Raw genomic sequence first — 26,745 nt, 5'->3', positions numbered from 1 at the left:
AGAAGACAGCACCATTAATCACTTATTTCTGTTTACATGAGTGTATCTTTCCCTTTGCACTAAGCTCAGCTGCAGAGTTTTGACTCTGCACAGACGTTGATAGCACAGCTTTTGGTTTTGCTTTGTTTTACCTTGTGTCTTATTTTCAACCCAAGCATTAATTTTTAGTATGGCTGCTTCAAGATCCCTTTTAAAGTCCACTGTTTGCAGCTCTGCTCCATACAGTTTCTTACTGCACATTAGATATTTCTGTAAAACAAAATAAAAGTTAGTCAAATCTGTTCAGCATTTTTTCCATTTCCGAACAAATCAATGATTCAGAACTATTTTAGAAATGGTGCCAGTCTTGTTGACTCCATACAACAAAATTTTACTTTGGAAACATCAATTATCAAAAGTTTATTCAGAAAATCTTTGAAGAAGAGATAATTATTCTAATGCATAGGCAAAAAAAATGCAAATAGATAAAAAGAAAGCCACGAGAACTCTTCCCATGGAAAACTGCATACCTGAGGTCCAGAAAAAAATAAACAAATAAATAGAGAAAGTGCAAGATGTGTTGTTTGATGCTCAGTATCCAAATCATTCAGCAGAAAACAACAACAACAAAAAACAGCAAAGCAAAGATATAAAGAGCAAGATATCCCATAAGCAGCTTGCAGATAGCTTGAATAGGCCGTTTTTGGCCATAGTCATACCTCTGGCCAAGGGTAGACATATGTCAAAAGTGAAAAGCCTCCTGCTCTATTTTTTTGCTCTACAGCCATTGATATCCACAGGCTGATTTTTTTATTTTATTTTTTTAAACAGAAGCCTTGCAAGCTGGCGCTCTTGTCTCTTCCTTCGCCAACAGCCTTAAGAGGCACAGCTCCAAAAGAACATCAGGTGCTCAAAAATACACATGAGGGAGCAACAGTGAGGCTTATGGTTACAGGGAAGCTGGCGGTCAGGCCACAGCAGTCATGGGATGTAGGTAACTTACCTGCTTCAGTTCAAATTTTTCTTGTATAAAGAGATTGCTGGCCAGGCTTAACACGTAGCTTTTGCCAAGGTTTTGTAGTTGTAGAAGCAGTGCATGGAATGCTTCGTGGTTAAGATTCCCATCTGTGTTACACTAGGAATATTTCAAACACAGTAATTGTAAAGATTCCTCAATATAGCTTTGGTTGTTAATTTGCATCCTAGTTAGGTTATATTATACGGCTAATTACTGTTATATAGATTTTTAAATCCAGCTAATCTATACTCAGCTAATCTAAATTTTGAAGCCTGATCCTCCTTTGTCTGGAGGCTTTGGTATTGACTTCATAGAAGGCCTGGCCCGCAAGAAGGTAATGTCTTGCTTGTGTCAGGCGTTTCTGAGCAGATCAGACTTTCTGCATGTGATCTTGACTCCCTCCAGTGGAAGTCTGTGGTGCTTTATATCTAGTTACCATGAAGTGAAGAAAAGGCTCCTGTGCTACGCATCCCAGGACTTACCTGGGAGGAGAGGGAAGACCGTCTTTCCTGGCTTCGTTCTGGCTTGTTTTCTGGGGCTGCACTCTCAAGCTCAGATCCAAGGCCCGTTCTTCCCGCAGCACTGCTGAAGTGGAGCACCTAAAATTGAAGAGGCCAAATTAAGGCAATTGTAGCTGGGATAAATGCATTTTCCTTGTTTGAAAGATTCGCTGTGCTGTCATGGATAAATGGTGTTTTATGAAAGATATTTTCTCAGCTTCAGTCAGGCTGAAAAGACGGACTTGAAATTGTCCATTTATTCATGTTCAAATTCACATTTCTGTTAGTGAACCAACAAATTTAGTCCCCAAAATGCTACTGTCCTCCACCTCAAAATGTTTGTGTGTGGTTTGCATTTTTATTGCTACGGTTACCTAAAATTTCAAAATGAAAAGTTGCCTCAGGCAGAGAGACAAAGATGGTTTGCTTTCCACACAAAACTGGCCTATTACAATCATTTATAATCTTTTCATCAGCTTAGGAAATGTATCAAAACCATAGTGCTCTTGATGGAAACTGGTCCTTGTTTCTACTGTGCAAATATCTCACTGAAAAATTTCCAGATACTTCTCCATAATAATAATGTTGCAGCGTACAAAGTCTAAAGTTTTTTTGTTTGTTTGTTTGGTTGGTTGGCTTTGTTTGTTTTTTTTTATGGGGAATACTGGATCTCCATTGATTCCCTATACATTTAAGCAGAAGTTTCTGGGAACCTCATAAGAAGGACACGTCTCCCTTGGCCGCAGGTGACCCAGCGGTCAGACTGTGCCTGCCTGCCTGCACCCACACTTCCAGGGATCTCAGAGCAACCACAAGAGAAAGCACCTGCCCGAAATTTTGAAACCAAGGTTGACATTCTGGCAGCAGGCTGGGGAAAGACCAGAGTGCCCTGCTGTGGTGTACCAACTCCCTGCGTTCAGCTCTTGCCCCACATCCCTGAATTTGCACAGGAGCATGCAGCAACTCATACGGGCAGATGGCAGGGATCGTGGCACTCCAAGCACGGCTCTGAAGACAGCACCTGAGCCTGTGTTCATGCTTGTTTCCTAAGCGCACGTTGTGCTTAGGAAAATGCCCAGCATTTCCATTAAGGGAACAGCAAGCTATGCGGAAGCATCTCAGAGCGTTTCATTGGTACTTACTTTTTCTATCTGAGCAGCAGTGTTGTTTCTTGTCCCTAGATGGATCAGGGCAAGGGCGATAGAGATGCTTGTTGGAGAGAAGAGGATGTTTTGGCCTTCTGCTGTTTTGTTGAATTTGTCATAGAGATCAAGGCAAAACTCAGTAATTGGTCTGGAAATGGAGCTCATTGTGAAGCCAGCAGCTGACTGGGAACAAAAAAAAAAAAAAAAAAAAAAGGAGAAATGTAATGCACTTGTTGCTTAGCTAGATCACACTGCAAAGCATCTGTCTGCCCTAGGACCATCCCATAGCTGATTGCCAAATAACAGAAGTTTGATACATTCTGAAACAACAGTCTTTGCACACATCTGCCAGTCTATGCTCACATGGACACAGCAGGGTCTGGGAAAGGGACCCACAGTTAGAAAGGACTGTTTTTCTCTCTTAACCCATGGTGCATCTTATTTCTTCCGTAAGAGAGAGGTTGTGGTATTGAAATCAGTCAGCTGTGGATTTTCCCTCGACAGACTGGTTTGATGTATACAGTTCTATCAACTCTTTCCTCTTGTAACAACAAATGATTAGTGACAGATTAAGGTGACAGAAATTATCCAGGCATATAACCATGTCTTGTTACCTGAGCTGCGGTATGACAGATTCAAACAACAGATTTATAAAAATAAAATTGCTGTGGAGTAAAAGTTTTCATATATGAAGAGGGGTCCTTAGCAGCTATGGAGACGATACTACATATGGAAACATGAACAGTTTGCAATACACTTTTTCTGTCCCCATGAATTTGCCAGGAACCACAGATTCAGAAGGATAAGTGACGGAACTTTCCAAACACAGCAAGAGCTCAGCAGCCCCAAAAAACAGTCTGTGAGTTCCTGTTCAATTACATGACAAGATCTGTGCCACGCTTCTCTCTTGTACTAGAAATACAACTGTCTGATACCTTTCCCATACCTCATTTATATTAAATCCACTCTGTTAAGAACAATTTGGGACCAAGTTCCAGCTTGGTCCTTGCAAGCAGGAAGCTATCTGAAAAAAACGGGGTTTTAGAAAGCCCTTACTAGTCCTTTAGGGAAAGAACCGTAAAGCTGTTGTGTGGATACCAGTTGGAGCACACAAGCTTTTCTCAAAATATTATACAAAAAACAAACAAACAAAAAAAAACCATCAGTTTTAGAGTCCAGCAAGTGATCTTCTGGACAGCACACCAGAAAAATATGAAAAGCAAAGCATATACTCATGCTTGTTTGCAGACGTAGAGATAAGTGGTTGTGGCCTGTGTTCCAGAAAGATACGTTATTTAGGGGAAAATACCCAGCCAGAGTATGGAGAGAAGGCCCTCGTGCCTCCCACAACGCAGGTCTGGCTGGCTTTAGCTTTCAGCCTGCTTTGGGACAAGCTGGGGCTGGGTGCACAGCAAGCTGCCAGAGCTCCTCTCAGCTGCAAAGGTGGGTGAGCGCGCAGCCAGCTGGTTGTGCCCACCGCCCGCAGGAAGCCATGGCACAGCAGGCGCTCCTTCTCAGTCCTGTGCCAAGGATGCAGACCGCACGCTGACTCTCCCTCAGTCATGAGCCAGACACAGACTTTGCATGAGAAGCCGGGGCTCAGGCACCAGGAGGAGTTACCGGGGTGTAACAAGCTGCTGTGGCTCAGCTGAGTTGCAGCGGTTGTCTGCACAAACCATCTTAGCTCGCAGCAAGTGCCAGACAATGGGAATGAACTCAGCCCCTAAGAAAACAGGCTTAGCCTCAGACGGATTGCTGCGGTGGCTTGGAAGAGCCGAGAAGTCAAGTTGCTGAATATGTGAAGGTGCCACGTGTGGCAAATGCAGATGTTTCTTTCTTTTACCTAGCTTGAAAAGCACAGCGATAATAAACGTTTCTCCATGTTTCTGACTGGTGCTCTGTGGAAGGAACCTGTGATGTTGAAATAAAAAGTTCACACGTTTCATACCGAGCCATTTGGTTTACCCTGAAGTCCAGAGGTGTTTTGTATGGAGACCTAGTACGAATGGGCAAAAGAGAGGAGAAACACTAAACAGATACTCTGAACAAGCAAATTACGGATGAGTTATATCTCATTAAGTCTGAAAACAGCTGTTGTAGAACACTAGCTCTGCTGTTTGTTGCCTTGGATGAAACGCTGTTTTCATTTTCCTTTTAACAGCATAGTCATCTTACCACAAGAAAAAGGCATTGCAACAATAATCTCTCTTTTCTTCCACCTTCATTAACTATTACCTGTAACCTTCTGAAAACAAAACTCAGCATTTCTTTGGTGTTTAAGTTTGCATTGCTCCACCTTCAGAGCCGGTGAAAGATCTAAAATGGACCTGTGAAAATGTTTACTGTGAATGTAGGTCACGATGCATACTGTAGGTGTGTCCAGACCTCAGGAGGAGTCGAGAAGACAACAAGAGTTAATGAACTTCCTCAGCAGGAGGGAGGCACCTCCACCCCACCCCGCAGGGAGAACACTGGCTGCCAAGCACAGAGGGAGAGCCTAGGAGCTGGAAACAGGTTTTAAAAGCAAGCATCTGGCACACAGAGGTGTCTGTCTGTTCGTTTAGAAAGAGCAGCAGACTGTCTTGAGAGTGATGTCCAGGTACAAACGTTACAGCCAACTGCACAGCTTTGAGCTGTGAACTACTTGCAGGGCTGCCCCGGAAAGCCAACACAACAGTGGAGGGAGCTGGGGTGTGGGCTGGAGGAGGTGCTTTCTTACTAGAGAACTTTCCTAATGTAAATTTGGGGAGGGTGCAATTTTACATCATTAAGCCATGCACATAGTCTGTGTAATCATTCAGTCAGTGAGAGCTTTGGAGCTGCCACGAGGACAGTGGAGTCTGGAGAACACCTAGGTGTTGGACAGCTGATGGAAATGTTACCCTGAGAAGCTCTTGGAGTAGGAAGGAGAGAAAATGTAAGATCAAAAGAAGCGTTCCGGGAAAATCATAGCTGCCATTCTGCAAAAAGTGTTTGCACAGAACAATAGCAATAGTGCAGAGACAGCAAGCAGGGCTGCTGCTTTACAGCTGATGAAGGGAGATGCTTTGCATGATGGCTCATTAGCGTTAACATAGTCCAGCAGATGGAAATTGCTGGCACTGTTATACGTCACAAGAAGCTACCCAGGAAAAGAGCCTCTGTCTGAAGAAACAACCATACACCAGAAAGGTGTATGTAAAGGTGACAAAACTTCTTCCATGGCTCTGAAACGGAGAACACTCCTTTTCTACAGCTATTCACACTCTGTTCTCTCTTTAGAGTTTGTTTTAAGCTAAGGGTAGATGAAATCAAGAAAAAAAATCCTCAAAGAATAAAAAGCTCTGCTCAAAACTGTCATAATTATAGGTGTATTAGATTATATTATGCAGCCAACAGGAGGAGGCAGTAAATAAGGTGTGGATGCTAGAAGAGTGGTAGCCTGTTTTTTTTAAGGTAATTCTGTATTTAATACAAGGTAAAGAAAGAAGGAACCTGTTTTCCCTGGTGCTGCATGCAATTCCCATTGCGTGCTTATTTACTCTGCCTCCCATGAAGATGCTTTAATGCACATTTATTTCTCGTAAGCAAAGGAAGAGAGAGAAGTCGCAGAAATGACGTGTCTATCCTAGAAAAGGAGAACATGAGAGAGAATACAGACTCCTCACATGCAAAATCTATGATTGGTAGAAGTTACTTTCTAATTTTTCATGACCATTCATACAAAAATTTTTCCAAGTGTACCTCTGCTCATTTGGGGTTAAAGGGACAAACAACACATAAGAAAAATGAAATTTCCTATGATACAGAAATTCTAATCATCCGCACGCAACACAAAACATTACTGAAGTAACATGCTTTAAATTATAAACCAACACATTTCAGCAAAAAATAACTTTTCAAGGGAAATGTTACCACGTCCATTTTCCAAACATCTTAGCCCATAACACTGCTGCTTTTATACCTGAAAGGGCTTTTTTCTGGCTGCTCCTATTATTTTACATCTGTACCTCCGGGATGTATCTTTTTTACTTCTTTCTAGGCCAATTATTCCTGCATAAGCAGCCGTGGATGTACGTTGGCCTGTTATGGGCCGTACAGTGGCAAGCTGTTTGCTGTGCCTGTGTGCAGTTGCATGGGCTGCTCAGCTTGCTTTTAAACACCACCGCCAAAGCCAGGAGCGAATATGTTGATCGTGGAGACTAGCATCCCCACTACCAAAACACACAAATACTCCACCCTCCCTATTTTATATAGCCATTGTTTAAGAACATAAACAATCCTGTCAGCAGGGACCAGGGTACAGAGGAAACACCCAAGCACCCAGCCAAAGACTTGCATGCCCTCTCTTGTCTAGTGAACATTTCAAGGCTTTTTCTTGTGCCATGGAAACCTGAGCAAAGAGGGAAAATTCATCTGTTCCTCTTAATTTGCAGGTGAGGTTGCTCAGGTCATCAGTGCCATCACTTTCTGGGAAGCCCATTCCTACCAGAGCGGGTAGGGGTGCTCCGAAGCAGCCTGCTCCTCAGCCCTTCTGGAGACCTAGGCAGAAAAACACCTGCTTCTGGTATAAACCACTTAGCTGATCGGTCCCATGGCAATTACAGCTCTCCGACCAGGCAGAGAGGCCCTGGGGAAATTTTATATTCAAAAGTCTGTGAAATTTAGGCAGGCAGCTCTAGATTCATACCTTTGGGAATGTGTTCGTGAATTCCCAGCTACCTCCCACTGAAGACCACCTCCCTTTGTGGTAGCTCTTAAGTCACCTGAATTTTAGCACTGTCTTTTTGCTGCCTCTAACCTGTAAAAGTATCTCCTTCTTTGTCCCATCTGTAAACATTATGCTTACTTTACCAACCTTTAGACTGCTTTGGATCTGCCAAAGAAAAAAAAAAATCACAGGTTATTTTTGAAGCAAAAATATTTTTTTACCTTCTTGCCAAAGAGGTTAAATGAAGAGCACGACAGCTGAGATCTGGAGCACGTCCCTGTGAATATCGTATTATAAACTTCTCCCACTCTCTTGTGGGAAAGTTCAGCCTCTAACCAATTGTTGATAAATGCAGCATGTTGTAATTTAATGCAAATGTCATCATGCAGTTTCCTGCAGAGGACCAGGAAACCTATATCTAGCAATATGCTAACAGCACTTCTCTCAAAGCTGCCCAACGAGTTTGGCAGGAGATATCAATGGGCAGCATCTCCTGACTGCAGAGCCAAGTCATCTTCAGCTGGCACGCTGAGCATTAAAGCTAGAGATCCGTGGCTGTACTGCTGTATACAGTCCCCTGTGAATGCGGTGGGGTCTGGGCTGGACACTGGGATGTGCAGGGTTCGTGCCAGGATTCAGAGAAGCGGTGTTTGGAGCTAAGCTCACTGGCAGACACAGAGCACATGAATGGGAAACACGTGAGCTTTATGTTGCCTGCAGCCATTTCTCTCTCTCAGGTACAGAGCCAGCTTTATGTGTTTGGAAGGACTTTAATTAGAGAGGGGAAGAAGTATTTCCTTGAACTGTAACAGGAATCCCCAGCCAGGGGGTATTCTTTTAAATCTTTGGAGCTACGAATGAAAGGAGGCCAGGAGAGGCTGATCACACAGGTTATGTCCCCAGCATGCAGTGAGATGCAAGCAAAGAGATGGGAAGCGTGGAGCTGCACAAGTATTTGATCTCTCCTCACCAGCACCACTGAGCTCTGCTGCAACACTGGGTTAGGGCAGCAGGATTCAGGGGTTAAAATGAAGTCCTCTCGGGCTGTACGTGTCGTTGCAACACTGAAATTTTTCTGGCTTTCTCACTTTTTTCCTATCAAGCATAAAATTATATTTGGATTCATAAGATATTTGAGGGATCAGATGTTGTGAGGAGAGAAAGGAGAGAGAAGGAAGGTCTCCCAGCCCTGTCTTGCCCTTCCCACACTGTCCTTCCAGGTGCAGGGCTGAAGCTGGACCACTCTCCCTCCAGCCCAGCTCCCACCAGCTTTGCTCCTCTCTGTTTCTCTGCCAAGGTCTCAGCCCAGCTGCCAAGGCTCCACTGCCCAACAGAAAAGAAGGATTCATAAATAATGTGAAATATGGTAATAAAATGGGCGTTCTTTTTCTTGTATCATTTTCCTCACTTTTTTTTTTCTGATTCCATTTGCTATGCACTTCATTTGCTTTTTCATCCTTCATGTTTCTGTAGGGCTTTTTTTTTGTTTATCTTCTTGCTCATTTCTTTATCTTTTTTTTTTTAAATTATTATTTTGAATTTATTTATATTTCTTTCCATATATTGCCTTACCCCTTCTGTTCTCCACATCTCTTATCTTCTTCTGCCTTTATGAGTCCTAGCTATTTTCCAGTGACTATTTTTGAGTATCGTTCACTACTTTCCTTCTTCCAGACTCTGTGCTTTCTCCGTCCCTCTTTTAATAACACTGTTCCTCCACTCGTTGCTTTTATTTACTCTGTGTATTCCCTCAGAACTCCCTTGCCATCCGCTTAACCCCTTTGCCTCAGGACATGTCACCATAGCTGCAAATTCTGTCTTTTCTAAGCCCTTAGGAGTTCGAAACTGCATGGCTTTTCCAGTGAGGCTAATTGTTTGTATGCAGCATTTTTCAAGTTCCAAAACCCACTGCCCTTCTCCATAAAAAGTTCCTGCTACCACAACACATTAAAACGTATCGGCTCTCTTTTACAAAACGCTGGGGGCAGGAAGCGAGTAATGACTGTACAGCTGAGCAAGTGGTGAGGTGACTAGACACATAACACTGCAGTTTGCAACTGCCTGCAAAAGCCAGCCGTGGCTTGCTTTTTTCCATCAGGCCAGCCACCCATCATTGGATAGCAATGCTGTGTTGAAAGGTGAGGTGGAGTAACTTTGCAGTCTGAGCAAGCCCTCTCTTATGTTCACTTTCTCCATTGTAGCCAACGCCTTCCAGCACGTAAGCATTTCTATACACAAGCTCCCACACACGTTTTCCCATGTCCTCCCATGCAAGTTCTTGCCCATGGCCCAGAGGCCAGAATGGGCAGAACTGAACAATACTCCGTAATGGCATTTCTCACATCAGCAGGAGCCCTTCTGATACCTCTCCCTCACATGCGGCAAGATAAATAGGTTTTACGTTGGGACTTCTAAATTTCCATAGGATGGGAAGGGTCTAGGAAACAGGACTGGCACACTTGAGTGCAATTTCTAAATAGAACAAGGATTACTGTGTAGCTCTCCTTTTTGGCTATACAGGGTCCAGTACACTAAAAGCATGAGGCTTCAGGGGCTCATGAACACAGATCATCGCAACTCTACCTGCAACTGCACTTTCTGGCCCACCATGGGCTATTTGGCCTTAGTTTGTGCCGTAGCTGGTCTGGTCACCATCTATGCTTGGCTCCTTAAGACTACACTGTGGTGCAAGCCTAACATCTTATCTGAACTCATTTACTAGGCATTAGCATATTATATAGTATTAACAAAGCATGATTAAACATTAGTCTAGGCCCATTTGGGGCTGCTAGTAGGAAATAAGAAATATGGCAAAATGTAGAGAGAAGAAGCAGAAGTGGAAAATGAACCAGAGCTTTTCACAACCAATAAATGGGTTTGCCTTCTGTGGGCTAAGATAGCTTCTTATCTGAAATATCTGCTTGCCTTGCATAGGCTGGGATACCTTGGCATTAGTCAGGAGCTGAAGAAAGATAGGCCACACCTTGAGGCAGCGCTCCTGCGTGCTTTCATGGGATAGCCCTTCCTGGCAAAGGCATCGACAAGGAGCTCTCTGAGAAGATGTGCTTACGTAAATGTGTGTGGATGCAGTAAGCGATCTGATCAGCTGTTAAACAGAGTACGAGCTGCATTGAATGAAGACTGGCTCCTGCACTGGAATATTTTTGGAATCTGGAAAAGCTGAGAGTGATATCTGGGCTTTTCTCCTTCGGGAAATCTCATCCAGGCAGAAAAAGAGGGATGGGGAGATCTGCCAGAGGTTTTCATCAGTCTCGCAATAGTAGCAATAAGTGGGATACAGCCTGCTGGATACCTGGAACTACTAGACCACAAGTCACTGTCCAAATACAGACAAACTGTACAGATGGCAGGCAAGTAGTCCACCTTACCTACATACAGACTGCCTATGAAACTGCTAGTCAGCTGCCAACCCCATGCGTGATGCCCTGACCTACGGGAGAATCAGTAGACACCACAGTGATGACAACTCTACATAACTCCAATCCCACCCTCTAAAACAGATCAGACTATGATGGAGCATATAAAACATTTTCCAGACACTCAGTTATCACTGAAGCTATTGAGCTAGTAAAGATCTTTGCAAGCAATTCCCTCTTAGGCAGAATGGACTGAAAACTAATTGTTATGTATTGCGTTCTTCCTCTGATTTCTATTCATGTTTTGGAACACTTGATAAACATCAGTGAAGATCCCCAAATGTCTGCATGGACTCACCTCCCATTGTTTTTGGTGGGAGTTAGTTCCCTCAATATCTTCAAAGATATGGGTCAATGACTCTAGTTAACCTTCTGATATTAAAATATGTTAGATCCCATTAAAGGCCCGCAGGAAGCAAACTTGTGAAAGCACTTAATCATTGTCACTAAAGGCTACTCCTGGTTTGGTAAGGTCAAACAGCAAACAAGAACTCTCTCCAAATTCATAATAGCCACTGTGCTGCTCTCTGGTGAGAGAATAGAGGAATATGTACTAGAGGTTGCATGTTCCCATTTAGAAATCTCTTTCTAGTTTCTTTCAAAATTGAAGAACCAAGAGGAATACTCAGTTAAAATGACCCCTTTTTGAGGATACGTAATTGAATTCACTATATATTTTGACCAGCTAACAACATAATCTTTACTGTGAGCTATTATCATGTGGTCCAAAAGGGCAATTCAGACACAGATTTAGTTTTCTTTTTTTATTATCTAAGCAAGTCTGTTCATTTCAGTTCCTATCATCTGTTGAAAGTCAAGAGTGAATGACAACAGACTGACACTGGAGGTACTGCAGACATTTGACACAGGTTTTGTAGTGCTTTATTCTGAACAGTGGTTAGGTAAATCAGTACTGAACATATGCAGCAGGAAGTCTTTAGATAGGAATGAAATCTAATTACCATGATTTCATATGGAATTTGTAGACTGGTAATTACGATGTTAATCTCACTCAAGTCGATGTCCTTATTTCTTGTACCTCTGAGGTTAAGTAATTGTGTGGAGCCTCCTTTAATGCTGAATCCAGAACTAGAACTGACAAATAATCTGTGCCTGAAAAGTGTGGCACTTCTAGTATTAATCCATCCGATTTCTATGATAGAATTGCATAACTTTCTTTTTCTCAGGATATACGTAACAGGGCTCCTCTTAGCTGCAGTGAACTAGTCCCCTCTGCCATGTCTGAAGGAGAATGAGTGAAAAAGTCCCACAAAGTAGAGTCCAAACTCCCCAGCCTATGAACTGATGTAGCTCATGCAGAAGAGTGTTCTGGGTGTATGTTCTCATTGCCTCTTGCATCCATAGGTGCAGCTGCTGTTTCACAGATGTGATCTCTGGTGCTAGCTGCACTGCTTCACTGTACGTTAGCAGTGTCCAGCAGGGCACCCTGGACCACCAGACTGTAGCCAGGTACAAGAGGAGAGCTATCACACCACGTGTCCATGTTTTCCCCTTTTTGGCAGTAGGAATCCACAGGGTGTGGGTCTCAAGGGAGAGTGGAATGAAGCTCTTCCTCCCAGAGCCCCTTCCAACTCTCCGTCTTTCAAAAATAGGCTCTCAGTTCACTTTGTTTTGAGAGAAAGATGTCATAGAGGAACAAAATATACTTGTGGCTGAGGCTGGGATACTTGGTAAAATACCATGTGTTCTCCACAGTGGGAATCCTTCAGCTTAAGGGGATGAAGCAAAAAGAGAGAAACGAGTTGTGCTGCATATGTAGAGTACATAGTATTACCCTGCTGATATATGAACCTCTTAGATTTCCTTTCAAAGGTGATAGTCAGGACGCCAAGCTTTACAGGAACATGCATCACCATAAATGTAATTGTGCTTTTTCATAATTAAAATGCCCTCCTTAAGGGGAACAGAATCTGCCTGAAAGAATCACGTTGCGAGTTTTGTTGTGCCTGAACAAAAAGATAAACGGATGGTCAGCTTTGAATTCATCTTTGTGTTGCAGAATCCGATATCCTGGTACCTCTAGAGACTCGCCACCTTGTTCTTTTACTTCTAAGGAGACTTTGTGGATGATCTTTGACAAAACCACACCTTTGGTCTCGCACATCTCAGAGAAATCTGATGCACTCTCATTAAAGACATTTGTCATGCCCAGGCTTTCCAGAAGTGGCTTCAGGTCATAATCACCTTCCACGCTAAATTTTGGAAGAAATACATTCACTTTGGTGTTGGCCATCATGCTGGGATTGGTCCACTGTAATAGTGTCTCGGGGGTGAGTGCCTTTTCCAACTGAAGACATAAAGGAACAAAAAAAATTAATATGCAGTCTAAGGAAAATGAGAACAAAAAGACCATTCCTGAACTCACCACTCACAAACACACACACACACACACACACACACACACACAAAAGACCAAAAGGCAACTTTTGCTTTTGAATTCACAACGGTAGCATTCAGGATTATTTTATACTCGTAGTTATATTGTTGTAAATATGATTTAATTCATAGGATAGGCTTCCAAAACAACTCTATTGAATGTGCCCCTCACAAACTTTTGCTATGCAATCATCTCAACAACCGCATGAAGGAATCCAAGACAATCCCTACCCAGGTTACACACAGCAGACTGGCAGATCCAAAAGTCTCAGTTTATGACCCTATAGAGTAATGAAATTGCTGGTATTTGGGACAGAAAATGACTCCAAATACAGAGCCTGCTCTGTATGATGCTGCTGACTGAACCATTTTTAAAGCTGGGGAAAGAGGAGGCAGAATGTGGGGCCACAACAAATTGCTATGAGGAAAGGACTCACTTGGATTTTAAAATATGCATATTCTGTAATTTATTCCTATATATGAAAGTATCTTACAGCTCTAAGGACAGATTCCTCCTGCCTTGAAAATGTATGGACAGTTGCAGCAAATTACAAACGAGACCTGCGTAATCATCTGTCTTGCTCCTTAAACTTTGAAGAGAGGTGAAAATATGTTCTATAATATTTACAGAGAAATTATAAATGAAATATTTGTTCTTTAGGAAATGACTTATTTTCTTTCAAATTTGTTGTGCAATTGTAATTAAAAGGGCTCTATTAAAGACACCTCTGCTCAAACTAAAATTTAGAAAAGTATAAGGTCGTAGTAAAACAAATCACTGATACATGACAGCTGAAAAAAATGAGGACAGCGGAGTAAATAAAGACAGCACTACTGAATACCTAGTAAATATGACTTTAAGCACTGTAAGAGCAAAAATCTTAAAATGAAAATTAAATCTTTAGGCCAGATTTTCAAGGAATCTGTATTTACTTAAAGTTCATCGTGTGCACCTTCTGTACTTTATACTGTCTTCTGTGCATACTCTATCTAAAACAAAGCCTTTGTCATGGCCTCACACTTGTCCAAAGCAGAAATGATGATATTACAAATATGATATAAGGAAAAAAGCAGAATGAGAAGGTAAATTCTGAGGAAACTTAGTTTTGGTTTCCTTCTACATAGATTTTTTTATTTATTTTTTTTTTTTACAAGCATTATATCAATACTGTTTTTTACTCTCACCTGTTCCAAGCCAGTTGTCTCATCTTCAATGTCTTTGGGCAGCAGAATGAGCATGCTTATATGTTTGTTAAGGCACGGAAGTTCAAGAATCGCAACATTTAATTCTTTTACATAGCCCAGGCAAAAAGTAGCTTCCAGATTCATCATTTGCACTGGTTTAGTTTCAGTCTGCAAAACACAGAGGAGACAATCTAGCACTCCTTTTAATTCACAGGGAAGACTGTGACAGAGGAAAGTCTGCAAGCTTGCATGGAAGAGGTACATTGAATCACCATCAAGAAATTTGTTGACTTTCATAAGTAACGATATCAGCTTTATGAAACCCTTCCAGTAAAAGCTGCAGGCTCTTTAAAGGTGACAGCTTTCCAAAGCAAAGTGGAACAGAATTCTGCTTAACACAACAACAACATATTGGGGATGTGCCTTAAAAGAGAAATTTACCTAATATCAGTGGCCCTTCCTGCCTGTTTCACTGAAAGCTACAAATTACGCTGCCTACAGGGTACCAAGCAGTGGGCACATCTTAACAGTGAAGGTCAAGCTGTTCAATACAAGTAATTGATATTTTTGTTTAGGGGCTGAAACACGATAAGAAGAAATTTCAGGCTTACCTAAAGCCAAATGCCTTTGTTTTCCATGAATGAAACAAACCAAACCAAAACAAAAACAAAACTTTATTTCACAAGGAAGATTTACAAACTGTTCTGTTCATCTGAAAACTCATTTTAAAATTCAAATTCAGTAGAAAAAATGTTAAAATGTTTTAGAAAAAAAAAAGATGTTTTTACACTTTAAAAATTTATTGTTAATTTTGTCATCTGAAAAACTTTTTTGGTTGAAGCTGTTGTCTGATGTGGAAACGTGAATGTTTTCAGTGAAACTGAAACTCTAACTCTTCTCATGCACAGATATATATATATTATTGGAACTGTCTCTTTATCTCATAAATGTTGTCCAGTTTTATATTCTGGTTTCAAGCTGCCTGATTACAATGTTCATCGCTGATCACAGATTCCTGAAGGCAAGAGCCCCATGCGCTGCACTCATTCAGCCTGAAGCAGGGCTGATATGCAGAGGGCTGTGGTCCTGAGCCTGACTGGAAAGAGGGAAGCTGATGAGGATCCATCCCTGTAGAGGTGGGCACAAAGCCACACACCTAAGGGGTGCACTCAAGAAGGCCCATGCTGTGTGTAGATGTTTCACTAACTCTGTGACCATGAGAAATGCAACGTTTTGTGCTTTTCCCCTGATAGTCTGGGGTTGCATCATCTGGTACAGGCAACAGGCTCTTGGGAGCATCTACCTGTGAGAAGGTGCATCTTTTTGTTGCAGGCAATGGCTGCTTCTGATCGCTTGTACTCAGCAGCTGTTGTCTAAATGCACTAACAGGATGGTCTGTTTTCACGTTAAGCCTTTGAAAGATGGATGTGAAAGCATCAGCAAAATTTTAAACCAACATGACTAGAAAACTGGTTTAGCTACTCTTACAACATCCTATAAGTTTTGATAGAAAGTCTAAGAATGCCATGGTGATTATCAACATTTCTCATTTTCTCTTGCTGGGATTTCCTTAGCTCAAGGTTGGCAAACATTTATTTGAGCAGAAACGGTAGTCTTTATTTTTTTGGAACATACCTTGTTGACTTTAAAAGGACATTCTTTGATCTCTGCTTCTGGGAACTTCTTCATCCAGTTTGTGACAAAATAAGCTGCATTAACTAGGAGGATCTGAGTCTGGTCACTTACGCTGTCCTCATTCAAAATATTCTCCATTTTGCCTGTGAACATGTTTAAGCTGGTTGTTAATACAATACATTATCAACATATCAGTTGCTTTGCCTGAATATGAAAACAGTTTACTGAATTAAATTATTTGTGTACTGCACCTCACAGATAAGAATTTTAATCCAAACAGAAATCCCAAAAAGAAGCACCTAGTCCTCCCACTGCAGCCGAATGCATAAAATGAAATTTGGGATCCAGACAGATCTTCCAAATTATATTTTTTTCTTGGCTTATATAGCATGGACTCAAAAATGTGTCTACTGCTTTTGTTTAGTACTTTAAAGAAGGTACTGAATTTTCAGTAAAATTCAACAGATTTAAACAACAAAGTATCTGTCATTTGGAGAGCAAGACTTGAAGGGAAGTTCCAGATTAGATTCTACTCATTTCTGGAGTGACATGTGAGAATAAAATAACCTGAATAACAAAAAATACTGTTCTGATTACAGTTCATAACCAAATACTGCTATGGATTTCAAAAAAGAGTATGCAGTTCTTCCCTTCCTCGCTCTGTTTCGGGTCTTTTCAAACACTGACACAAGAGACGCTGAATTTGGAGCACTGGGGATGCAAATCTTCATTGATTCATGAATTGCACAGGCAGTGCAGCATACTTCCCCATGGCCACCTGTGCCAGTTTGGGATGGACCAGAAGTGGCTCACACACCTAAGTTTTCATTTTTGCACCACACGAGGGCAATAGGCAGCAATCGCCCCTGAAGCTACCTGCAAACTGGCTGTGCACAGGCATTGGTGTCAGATGTTTGCAAAGGTCCACAGCCAGGAGCCGTTGTTCTCCCAAACTGTCCTGCTGAAGTAACATATGAGCAGCAGCTTTGCCCAAAGCTAATGCAACTTCCATCTCACATTTTTGCCTTCAGAAATGCTGTAGCAGTAAAGTTAATGATTTCAAAACATGCTAACATGGCTAATCCTCATTAATCCAAATAATAGGTGTAGTCCCACTGCTTTCACTATATATTTATTTCTAAAAGCATTAGTCAAGAGATGTCACAAGGATAAGGATCTCTTTCTTCAAAGAGGTAAGCAGCATCCCTGAGGTTAAGCCATACTCACCATCAGTTAACTCTGAGAGAGATTTGTTGATTTTCTGTCGGGTTTCCTCAGTTTTTTCTTTGAACTCCACTAGTTCCAGCTCAGATGGAAAAGGCCTCTTTGTAGAGTTGACAAAGTCCTGAAAGAGGCGAGGTATCAAAGCCAACCTTGGTTAAATGCTGTTTATTCAACAGGTCTTTACACAGTCCGCGACATCAGCATCCCAAGCTTCACCACGGGGTAGCTGGAGAGTTTATTAAAGGACACCTAATGAATAACAGCGGGTGACAACCAGGATGCACAGACGCATCCAGCAGATCACTCCCAAGATTGTCTTCAGTCCAGTGGCATTACAGCAGCTGCTAAAGTAACTTTGATACTGCAGGAGAGAGCACGATGCCCAAGTTTGAAAGGACAGGCCGAGATAAAGGCCACAGGCTGCTCACATTGTGCCTGTCCTTGTCAGATGAGACATTTATTGCAGTGGATGGGAATTGACCTTTGCTGTAGCAGGGACTGAAGGACAGGCAATCTGATTATAGCATCATTTAAGCAGGTTGTGAGTTTCCTGAAACATCTCTTTTAGGCTGAAGTCACCCTTGCTTGGGGCCCTACTCAACTCTGAGAAAACAAACACGACATTCTTCTCAGTTGTTTGCAAGGTTCTTAAGTTATAAGGTCAAATAACACCTTCACCACTTGTGTTGTTTCAGTAGCCAGTCTTCTGCCTCCTCGGATAGATTAAGAAAACTACAGTTTATGCAGTAATTACTTGGGTGTGTGAAGTAGACACACACTTGCACCATCACCTTCTTTTTAAACTCCTTTTCAGTCATACTTGCAATGCAAAGACCTTGATGTGGCATAGAAGTTATATTGCATTCAAAACCTACTGCGCCTACTGACCTAAAGCATATTAATGAAAGAATTGCAAGTGTGGTAATAGTTGCGTAGCTTGAAGTCAAGCAGCTCACTCACCCTCCTACAAACTTTCATGGTAGCAGAGAATATTATGTTGTTCATCATCTGAGTTTAGTAAAGTAACAGACAAAAGTGAGATAATTTATTTTGAATAAGATTGAAGCCTGACACCATAGTGCCTCAACACGCTGGCCAAGCAATTCAAGTTCTTTTCTGCAGTACTTACTGTGGTAGGACTGAGAGACTTGTCTACAAAGAGCCGTTTGACCATTTTCAGTGCAAAGAAAGAGCTGAGCTTGGAAACATCTGAAGTTACTGTTTGAAACCCAAAAGAAACATCTTTGACATCTTGTAAATGGAGCACCTGTTAATGAACATAATAAAATACTGAGCATCTTTCTTTTTGTCATCTAAACATTCCTAACAGCATGGCAATGAGCAATGCCAGTTTGTGACCAGAGCTGTGGCTTTTTGTATTTAAGCGAACAACACAGGCTTCTCACTGTTATTTATTACTCAATAACCATTCATTTAGCTGACGTCCTCACAATATCTAAAAACTTGAACCTACCAAAGCTTTAACCAAACATGCTTCTCTAATGCCAGCAGTCCAAAGAAATCCATAGAGCTGTTCATGCTAGCAATGTGACTTAGTTGATCAAACAACTGCAGTGTGGAGTCATAATGTTTTCACCAAACTCACATTCCTGTCCAAAACTCTGGAGGTTATAGGCCAGACAAATAAGGGTCCCAGTTAGTCTCCTTTCTCGAAGTAGATGACCCCTTTAAGAAATGCTCACCAGATCACCAGGTTTTCCAATTGCTCTGACTACCACATGACATCACATGATATTTCAGCAAAGAAAAAAAAAAAAAAGATCAGATATCTCTGGGTGTGTTGGCAGACAGAAAATGAGTTGGAGGTGGGGCTGCTGACCCACACTTGGCTACCCGCCAGCTCCTGGGGATCGCAGGGACAGCTCTAGGAAGCTCTGGGATGACCTAAAACTCTCTGCTTTCAGGTGCCTGCTTGTTGCAAGGTCCTCGATGGTGGCTGTGCCTTGGCCACCCCTCAGTGTCCTCTCCTCACCTGGCTCATGGGAGCAGAAGGAAGTTCCCAAGCACACAGCAACAGCCAAACTCCGCGATCGTTTTCTCATAAATGACTTTCTAAATTTATTTCCCTCTCCTCCAACACTTTTGTTTCTTCATATGTTACGTGCAGAAAGCCTTTGAGTCTGGTAACTATGTTTGGGGAGACACCTCCGCTACTGCAGCTTGTCTGCCTGGCAGAGCTTTTAGCACAAGTTTGTTCACTGATATTCCAGAGTAAGACTGCCAATCTCTCTGCTTCTGTATCTAGTGCTTAAAACCCAAACATAAGCTCAGGGACAGGCAGAAGCTAGAATACACATGGAAAATAGAAGATAATACATTAAAAATAAATAAAATAAAATAAAATAAAATAAAAATAAAATTAAATAAAAACATAAAATTAAATAACATAACATAACATAAAATGCATGTTCTCATCTGTATCTGTAGTCAGCACTTTTTATATACCACTTGAGAAATGTGAAACATAAGTGCACTTGTGTAACAGAATGGCGTTTCTGGACATGGATAGTAAGTTATTACAGGATGGTTCAAAGCAAATTGCAGACATAAGTGAAAATGAAATTAAGCAAAGGTTAATATTTTGAACTCTCCCACTAGAAAGACAGTGCTTGAATTTTGAAATGGTGAGAAGGATGTGGGCTGTCATTAAATTAAAAACTAGAAAGAAAAAAATCTAGAGTTCTTTTTTAATGTATTAAAAAAAAAAAAAAAAAAAAAAAGGAAAAATCTGCAGTACCCAGAGATCTCTGCAGGTCTATTGCTGTGCACCTGTGCAAATAGGACAAGGCTCATTGTAATCTGTGGGATGAGAGGGGGCACAGGAGGCTGCGCTCAGGCTAGGTGCCATCAGTGAATGAGAAAGCACAGGGAGGAATTCCTAAAAGAGGGAAAATGTATTCAAATATGTAGAACGTCCCTCAGAGCCAGGTGATAATCAGAGTATAAACGCACGCTGAATTTGCTTCTCATTCACCTCTGGCTAACTGCGCAGTCTGTGGGCACCCTCACTGGGATAGAAAGAAGCTATGTAAATCCCAGCTCTCGCAGAGGCAGCCGTGCAGTCTCCCCGTGCCACAGGGCGACCTCGATCAAGCGATTGCCTCATCACCATGATGCTGCTTCATCATGTTGTAAACCCCTTGAGCACCACAAGCTGCTTGCAAAGCAAAACATGGCTTAAGTTGTGCCTTCTTCGACTGTGTTAGCTTCCTCTTAGCTGTGTGGCGGGACAAAGGGGAAATGTCACAGACAGGGCAGCTAGGAATGCTTGGCAATGGCGAAATTATTTCTGATTCTGTTAAGCTTAAGCATTCCTGAATAATCACAAAACAATTATCCAGAAAATGCAGTGATCTTGGCAGTGACCTGCAGCCACAATCAATAACGTGCTGAAAGGAGTCAGGACTTTAACACAACTCTTGAGGACTCTGCCATGTCCCTTTCCACCTTGTACTTGCCTGAGAAAGCCTTTCTCTTTACCCCAGTGATTTTCAACCTTTTTGGTTGTGTGGGACCATGTGGTGTGGAACCATTCAGGAATTTCAAGTGGACAGTTTGCAGCCTGTTTCTGTACAACGGTATCAAGAATCAATAAAAAAAGCCATCTCCAACAGCCAGATAATTTTGCAGCCACAGAGCAGGATGCCAATGTCTCACCTGTTTCATCTGGTCTGCAGTGTCACCTTTCGTAGCTTTATACGCCAGAGCCAGCGACGTTGAGGTACACAGGGGGGCAAAAATAATATTGGCTGTTTTGTCCTTCTCACATAGCTTTTTGAACATGTCAACTGCAAAGGCAGTGTTTGCTAGTTGCAGAGCATCCATCGTCATCCTGAAACAGAAAAGGACAATGATGACTCACAGTCAGCTCCTGCTGGCCAGGTCACTGGTTTCCTTGCTGAAGGAGGTTGGACACCAGTATGGGGATGGGGCAGCTCGAACCTACAGGGAGAATTAAAAACGGCCTGAACAAGCCCACCCAGTTTCAGCAGCTCCTGAGGAGCAGGGAAAGTCTCATCCATGATGAACTGAGGTAATGCGAGTGCTTCAGTAAAAGCTGTCACCATCAAGTGACAGCTGGCAATGCCACGTGTTATGTGGAGCCAGTATTACCAGACGCACCTGGTTAGGGTGACCCACGCACATAGAGTAAAATTGGATCACATATGAATTTAATCTGTTTTTAATTGATACTCTTAAAATGTGCCGACCTACAAGGTACTTTGCCTATGCTCTGGGCTCTCCTGGCACACAAGCAGGCCTTTAATAGTCTTTCTTAATAGTCATAATCTTTCCTGTCTCTTGCTTCATGGCTAATTGTTCATTAAGCTCTAGCTTTGGTACATGTCCTTCCTCCAAGGGATGATTCCCCATTCTCCCTAGCCTTGCTAGAAGTCTCCAGAAAGCTGTCTGGTCCTGTAGGATGAGATTGTCCCAGAAACTTAAGGGATTTGGCCTCCTACACAAATACTGCTGTGTGCCCACTCATCACTTACAATGTTTTAACTGCAAATATTTTCCTAGCATTTCTTGGTAACTGCAATTGCCACAGGGCTGTTCGCTGATCTGTGCAGGCAGGAATGGAAAGGGTGGTGCCCAAGGGACAGTCATAGTAGTCCATGTTCTGGCAAAGCCACGAAGTATTCCCATCTTCCAGACTGCTTTCAGATATCTGACATCGTACTTTGGTGTAAGCCCATGTATGTAGATTCAAGCTAACAAGTTAACCACAGAATTTCAGTCAATATCATTTCTGGCTTTAGACCAGCAAGTACACAGATGATGACTCCATTGGCATAGTGAGTTTGACAGTATCCTGCCCCCAATATCATGTGTCCCTAAAGAAAGGTAATCTGATGACTTGGTGTTAAACAGCTTTGTCAAAGCTACTGAAAGGACAGGAAGGAAAAGGAAAAGACAAATACTGGGAAATGCTTCAAAAGAGCAAAGATTTCACAAGGAATCCAAAAGATGTCTTCAGCATTTGCTCTCTCCAGGAAAAATGGTAAAACATTGGAATTAATATGGCACAGAAGGATGATTTAGAAAGTTGTGTTCTTATCTAAACACGTAGATATGCTCACATTTCAGTCTGACACTGAAGATCTAGGGGTTCAGTTTTATCCAACTATGAACAGGAAAGTCAGTTATTTCTTTGTAGCATTTCCTTGGTAAGAGGTTTACTGATCTTTTGAGAAACACCTTAAGGTCAGGGATTTCTCTCAAATGACTGACTACTTAATACTGCAGTTTCAAACATTTACTTACCTAGATCGTATCATTTGCTTCCTAGGCAGGAAAGATCTCAACGAATGAAAGCAGTGAGGTATGAGAAGACAGAAATGGGAAAAGGGGACATATGGGCAGGAAACTGTCTCCATAAGGTACTCTTTCTGACCAGTCACTCTCATGCCTGTTTGGAGTGGCATTCTGAATGAGAAAAATCTCCTATTTAGGTGCACGTGTCATACTACCCAAACTTTGCTAAATATTTGACATTATTGTACAGAGAATTTGTAGCAGTTTTGGTAGTTGACAGCAGTGACTTCTGAAATAATCTCTGGTATCTATAAATTTTTATGGAAATAACAGAACATGTTAGTATTTGCCTGCAACATAGTACAGAAAACTTTGATTAGAAAACTTCTTTTACAAAATGAATGTCTTTATTTTTATTTTAATTAATTTTTTATGCATATATTCTATCTATTTGGTAAAACTTCTAGTTTATTTGGGGCTAAAAGTTCCTGTACAAAAGGTTATAGAAGTGCACCGCACAATCTAATTAAGTGACAAAAAGATACTGACATAACACCAAGGCTTTTTAAATCCATGTTTGCAGAGCGCACTTACCCAGCACTGCACTCTCACAAAGTGCTCTGATTGTTGGTATTAGCAACAAACGTTTTGCTAATCCCCTCCCACTGTGAAGAAAGTAATTCTTGAGGAGGGAAAACACTAAATATATATCACTGAAGAAAGTTCTCCCCACACAAAGATGAGGAGGAGGATGCTTTGCAACACATAGAGGTTTTGCAGGGACCCTACTATGAGGCTTTTCATTCAGAAAGGGTCTGTTCATCTTCCAGGAGCCTGGCAGCATCTAGAGCTGCTTCTTAATGAGAGATTATCCATGTGAGATCCCATTTTACAGTGTCAGCAGCCATCAAGAGGGTATCAGAGTGAGGTTTGGGAAACGTGTCTCAGAGACTTTATGGGTGTAAAATAGAGAACTACGTGCCATCCCAGCACTGAAAGCACCCATCTCATTCCCATAGTCACAACTTCTCACACATAAAAGTAACTAATTACCAGAAAAGTCAAGTTTGCTAGAAACTATGGGCTCAGCACATACCCTAAAGGAGGAGAGAGCTTTGGGAAGAATAGTGTCAAAAGACAGGTTAAAACAAATATGAAGGCCTGGGACTGGTGCTGAGGGAGTCACTTGGAAGAGGGGCAAAGGAATAAATAGAAAATCATCCTTTGAAATGCCCTTCTGCACTTGCTCATCATAGATATGCACCTTTGTGTCTCCGTATGTCTTAAACTCCCTTGGATAGTCTGTATCTTTTATTTTTCCCAATTAACTCAACCTTTTTAAGGGCCCACAAAGGGCCATGAGTACACAATCCATACATACACTTTCTCTGTCTCCTTCTCTCTCTCTCTCTCTCTCTTCACCCTCCCTCCTCAACCTCAGGTAAGAATTGAAGAACTGGGGCAAGTACCAACTTCCCAGGCACTTCTTACTGAGGAGACACTGGAAAATTACGCAAGGAACCAGGAATGTGTCATTCGACATCTACCGCTATCATGAAGACAAACAATGCAGAGTTTCACAACGCAGAATGATGCGTGCGATTTACCTGAGAAATATTTTGTTTGCTAGTGAAGTAGAATATCATTCTTTAGTGGTGACTGGACTGATATTATTCTATTTTGGCTCCCAGATCTTCCTTGCAGACTAAGAAAAAATATGCAATCATAATCACTTTGAGCACTGCATGTTCCTTTCTCACTTCATGTTACAAATGCAATCCCGCCATTCTAACATTAACATTTTCAGTTATGTTGGCAAATGAGCCTCCTGTGATATTAGAATGTGCGTATGCTACCTGTGTTTCACTCTCCTGTGTTGCAAGAGATTGAGAGTACGGAAATCAAAAGGAAATCTTGAAAAATTAAATGACACTCCTCCTTATATGAGAGAAAAGCTCTACAAGGACTTAGGAATGCATCTCTTCTGTCCTCATTGGTAACTCCAATACTGCTCAAGCTGGATCATTTTCTACAAAGTTTCTATGCTCCTTTTCAGTGAGGAAAGGCAGAGGCATCCTGTGTTCACCCAGTAACTGCTGATAATCTCAAAGTTTCTGTTGTGCTGAGTGAAACTATTCCTGGTAGCAAAGTGGCAAGGCTCTCCATTTTACCATTTCTTTTTTTTAGCAGTACTACTGAAATAATGCACATTCAGGGGATTTTGGTGGAAAAAAATTCTCAGTTTCACACATGCTTGAATAAGGGCTGGATAGCAAAGAATAATCTCTATCTCACCATCTTTTTTAAATGCACCTAGTCAGTCTTTTTTTTTTTTTTAATGCTCCATTTATTAATGATGCATGATATTTAGGAGCTCATGACATTCATACTCTTGAAAGAAATTTACTGTGTTAAATATTACAAAATCCTGAATCTCTTTAAAGCCCTGTGCGTGCCAAGCCGTGTTAGTGTGGCCATTAAAGCAAGTTCCAGTCAGGTGAGAAGGGCTGAGGCTCCCATCGAGAGGAAAGCCCATTAGCTGCCCAATGAGCAGTCCCAGAAGCCAGACACAGCTCCTGAGTCAGTAATCACAGGGAACCCTCACACAGGGAGGAGTCAAAAAAATTGGAGATGAAATTTTCAGAAGGCCTGCTGCATGGATTCTGCCCGAGTCCCTCCTTTCCCAGGAAAGCGGTATGTCAGCGTTTTGACAGAGGCCCGCGGCACTGTGGCACCTTCTAAGCACAGGTAGCCTGTGATCCACCCAGCTTTGCTTAAAACTGTGACGAGGCCACGGCGTTAGAGAAATACCCTCAGATACAGAAGGGAGCTGAAAGGCTCTAGAACCAGCTTGGAAAAAAAAAATGTCTAGAGAAAAAGGCTTTGTTTGCTATTTGCTTACTAAGAGAAAAGTTAAATATAGCTTATCTTCTAAAAAAATAATCAGGAGAGTAGCAATGCCTGTGTAGGAACCTGACAAGTCACGTCAGCTATATGGTAGGCACAATCTGATAAAGCAGCACAAGTACTTATTTTATTCTTGTCTCGGTTAAGGAGTCCCTGCAGGAGAGCGCGCCCGTGGCAGACAGAGAGTGAGAAGTGGTGGCTGTGCAGTGCTGGGCTGGTCTCAGGGCTGTGCACCAGGAGGATAAATGATGTGAAACAACCCGAAGGTGAGGCACTCACCCTCGAAACCTGCTCTTTCAACATTTAATATGACCCCACTTCAGCTCTTGCTCAGAAAACACAAAACATAAATGATCTAAAAGACTCCGGTGACTCTTTTCCTCCTACTTGTACACAAATGACAACTCTCCACCGGGCAGGCTACCCAGCTATGTAACAAGGATGTGATTTCCTCTAACAGGCATTTCTTTGAGGAGCACAAAACGCCAGACTGATGCTTTACCTCAGTGGGATCAGAGCATCCATAGTGTTGTGGAAAAAGCACTGTCAGCAATGCAGCCGGGAAAGACACGCCAAGAATTAAAGAGAGAAACAAGCCACCACAGTATGCTTTGTTGTGCCTCAACAGCCAGTGAATTCTTCAAATTGAATGGTCACACTGAAGATGAATTGGTAATTAGTAGGCTTAAGCTCCTGTCCTTCACTTTAAACAAGTGAGGATTAGTCACTTGATTAATAAGTCAAAGCAAACAGCAGAGCATACACACCCCTGCAGAAAATGAGAGGAATATTCCTTTTTAAATTTCCAAAACAGCCTAGGTTCTACTTAGAGACATGGAGCATTTTCACAGCATCATATACGACCTGATTTTTCTGAAACAGGAACAGCCTTTTGCAATGGACAACAGGAGATACACATACTCTAATAATTCCTAACTTCTCTGCAGTCTCACCTGCCAGAGACCCTACTCACCATTTGCAATGAATCTTTCCAGGGAGAAGAAATGTAGCTTGACAAATACAGCAACGTTGGGATGAAACCAAAATGTTTTAATTCCACCTTCAATTTCACATGCTATCTTTTTGAATGAGCTTCCTTCTCCCGCTCCCTCTACGCGACTATGTTTCACGTTAGCTATTAGTTAGGCATCAATTTTGGCATCAGAGGAAGAAAAAGCGCTGTACTTACTTTTCAAGGGTATAATCCTGGTAATCAATGAAGTGGGTACAGCACGAAGAACTAGCAACCTGTAGTGAAATGTTGCCGAGCAGAAGAGTCTGTTAGCTTGCCTGCTCGCTGCCACCACTCCCACTTTCCCAACCGTAATTGCGCACACACACTACCTCT

General features: G+C 42.0%; 1 protein-coding gene across 1 annotated transcript in view; it reads right to left on the bottom strand.

Annotated features, from left to right (window-relative positions):
- SERPINB5 (serpin family B member 5) overlaps positions 1–26,745 on the bottom strand; it is a 30,317-nt gene extending 3,572 nt beyond the window's left edge. Inside the window, exons 1-12 of the mRNA XM_080582361.1 lie at positions 26,587–26,745; positions 20,889–21,063; positions 18,340–18,477; positions 17,214–17,331; positions 15,987–16,129; positions 14,352–14,519; positions 12,689–13,077; positions 7,554–7,782; positions 2,640–2,825; positions 1,480–1,596; positions 983–1,114; positions 132–249 (exon numbers count right to left, since the gene is read on the bottom strand). Coding sequence (XP_080438487.1) covers positions 132–249; positions 983–1,114; positions 1,480–1,596; positions 2,640–2,825; positions 7,554–7,782; positions 12,689–13,077; positions 14,352–14,519; positions 15,987–16,129; positions 17,214–17,331; positions 18,340–18,477; positions 20,889–21,062 — 1,912 coding nt within the window. The 5' untranslated portion in view covers position 21,063; positions 26,587–26,745. The remainder of the gene's footprint in view (positions 1–131; positions 250–982; positions 1,115–1,479; positions 1,597–2,639; positions 2,826–7,553; positions 7,783–12,688; positions 13,078–14,351; positions 14,520–15,986; positions 16,130–17,213; positions 17,332–18,339; positions 18,478–20,888; positions 21,064–26,586) is intronic.

Source organism: Anser brachyrhynchus (assembly GCF_964034855.1).
Source record: "Anser brachyrhynchus genome assembly, chromosome: 2".
In the NCBI taxonomy this organism is placed as follows: domain Eukaryota; kingdom Metazoa; phylum Chordata; class Aves; order Anseriformes; family Anatidae; genus Anser; species Anser brachyrhynchus.
Note: the sequence above shows the minus strand (reverse complement) of the source record. Positions and strands in the feature narration are given on the sequence as shown.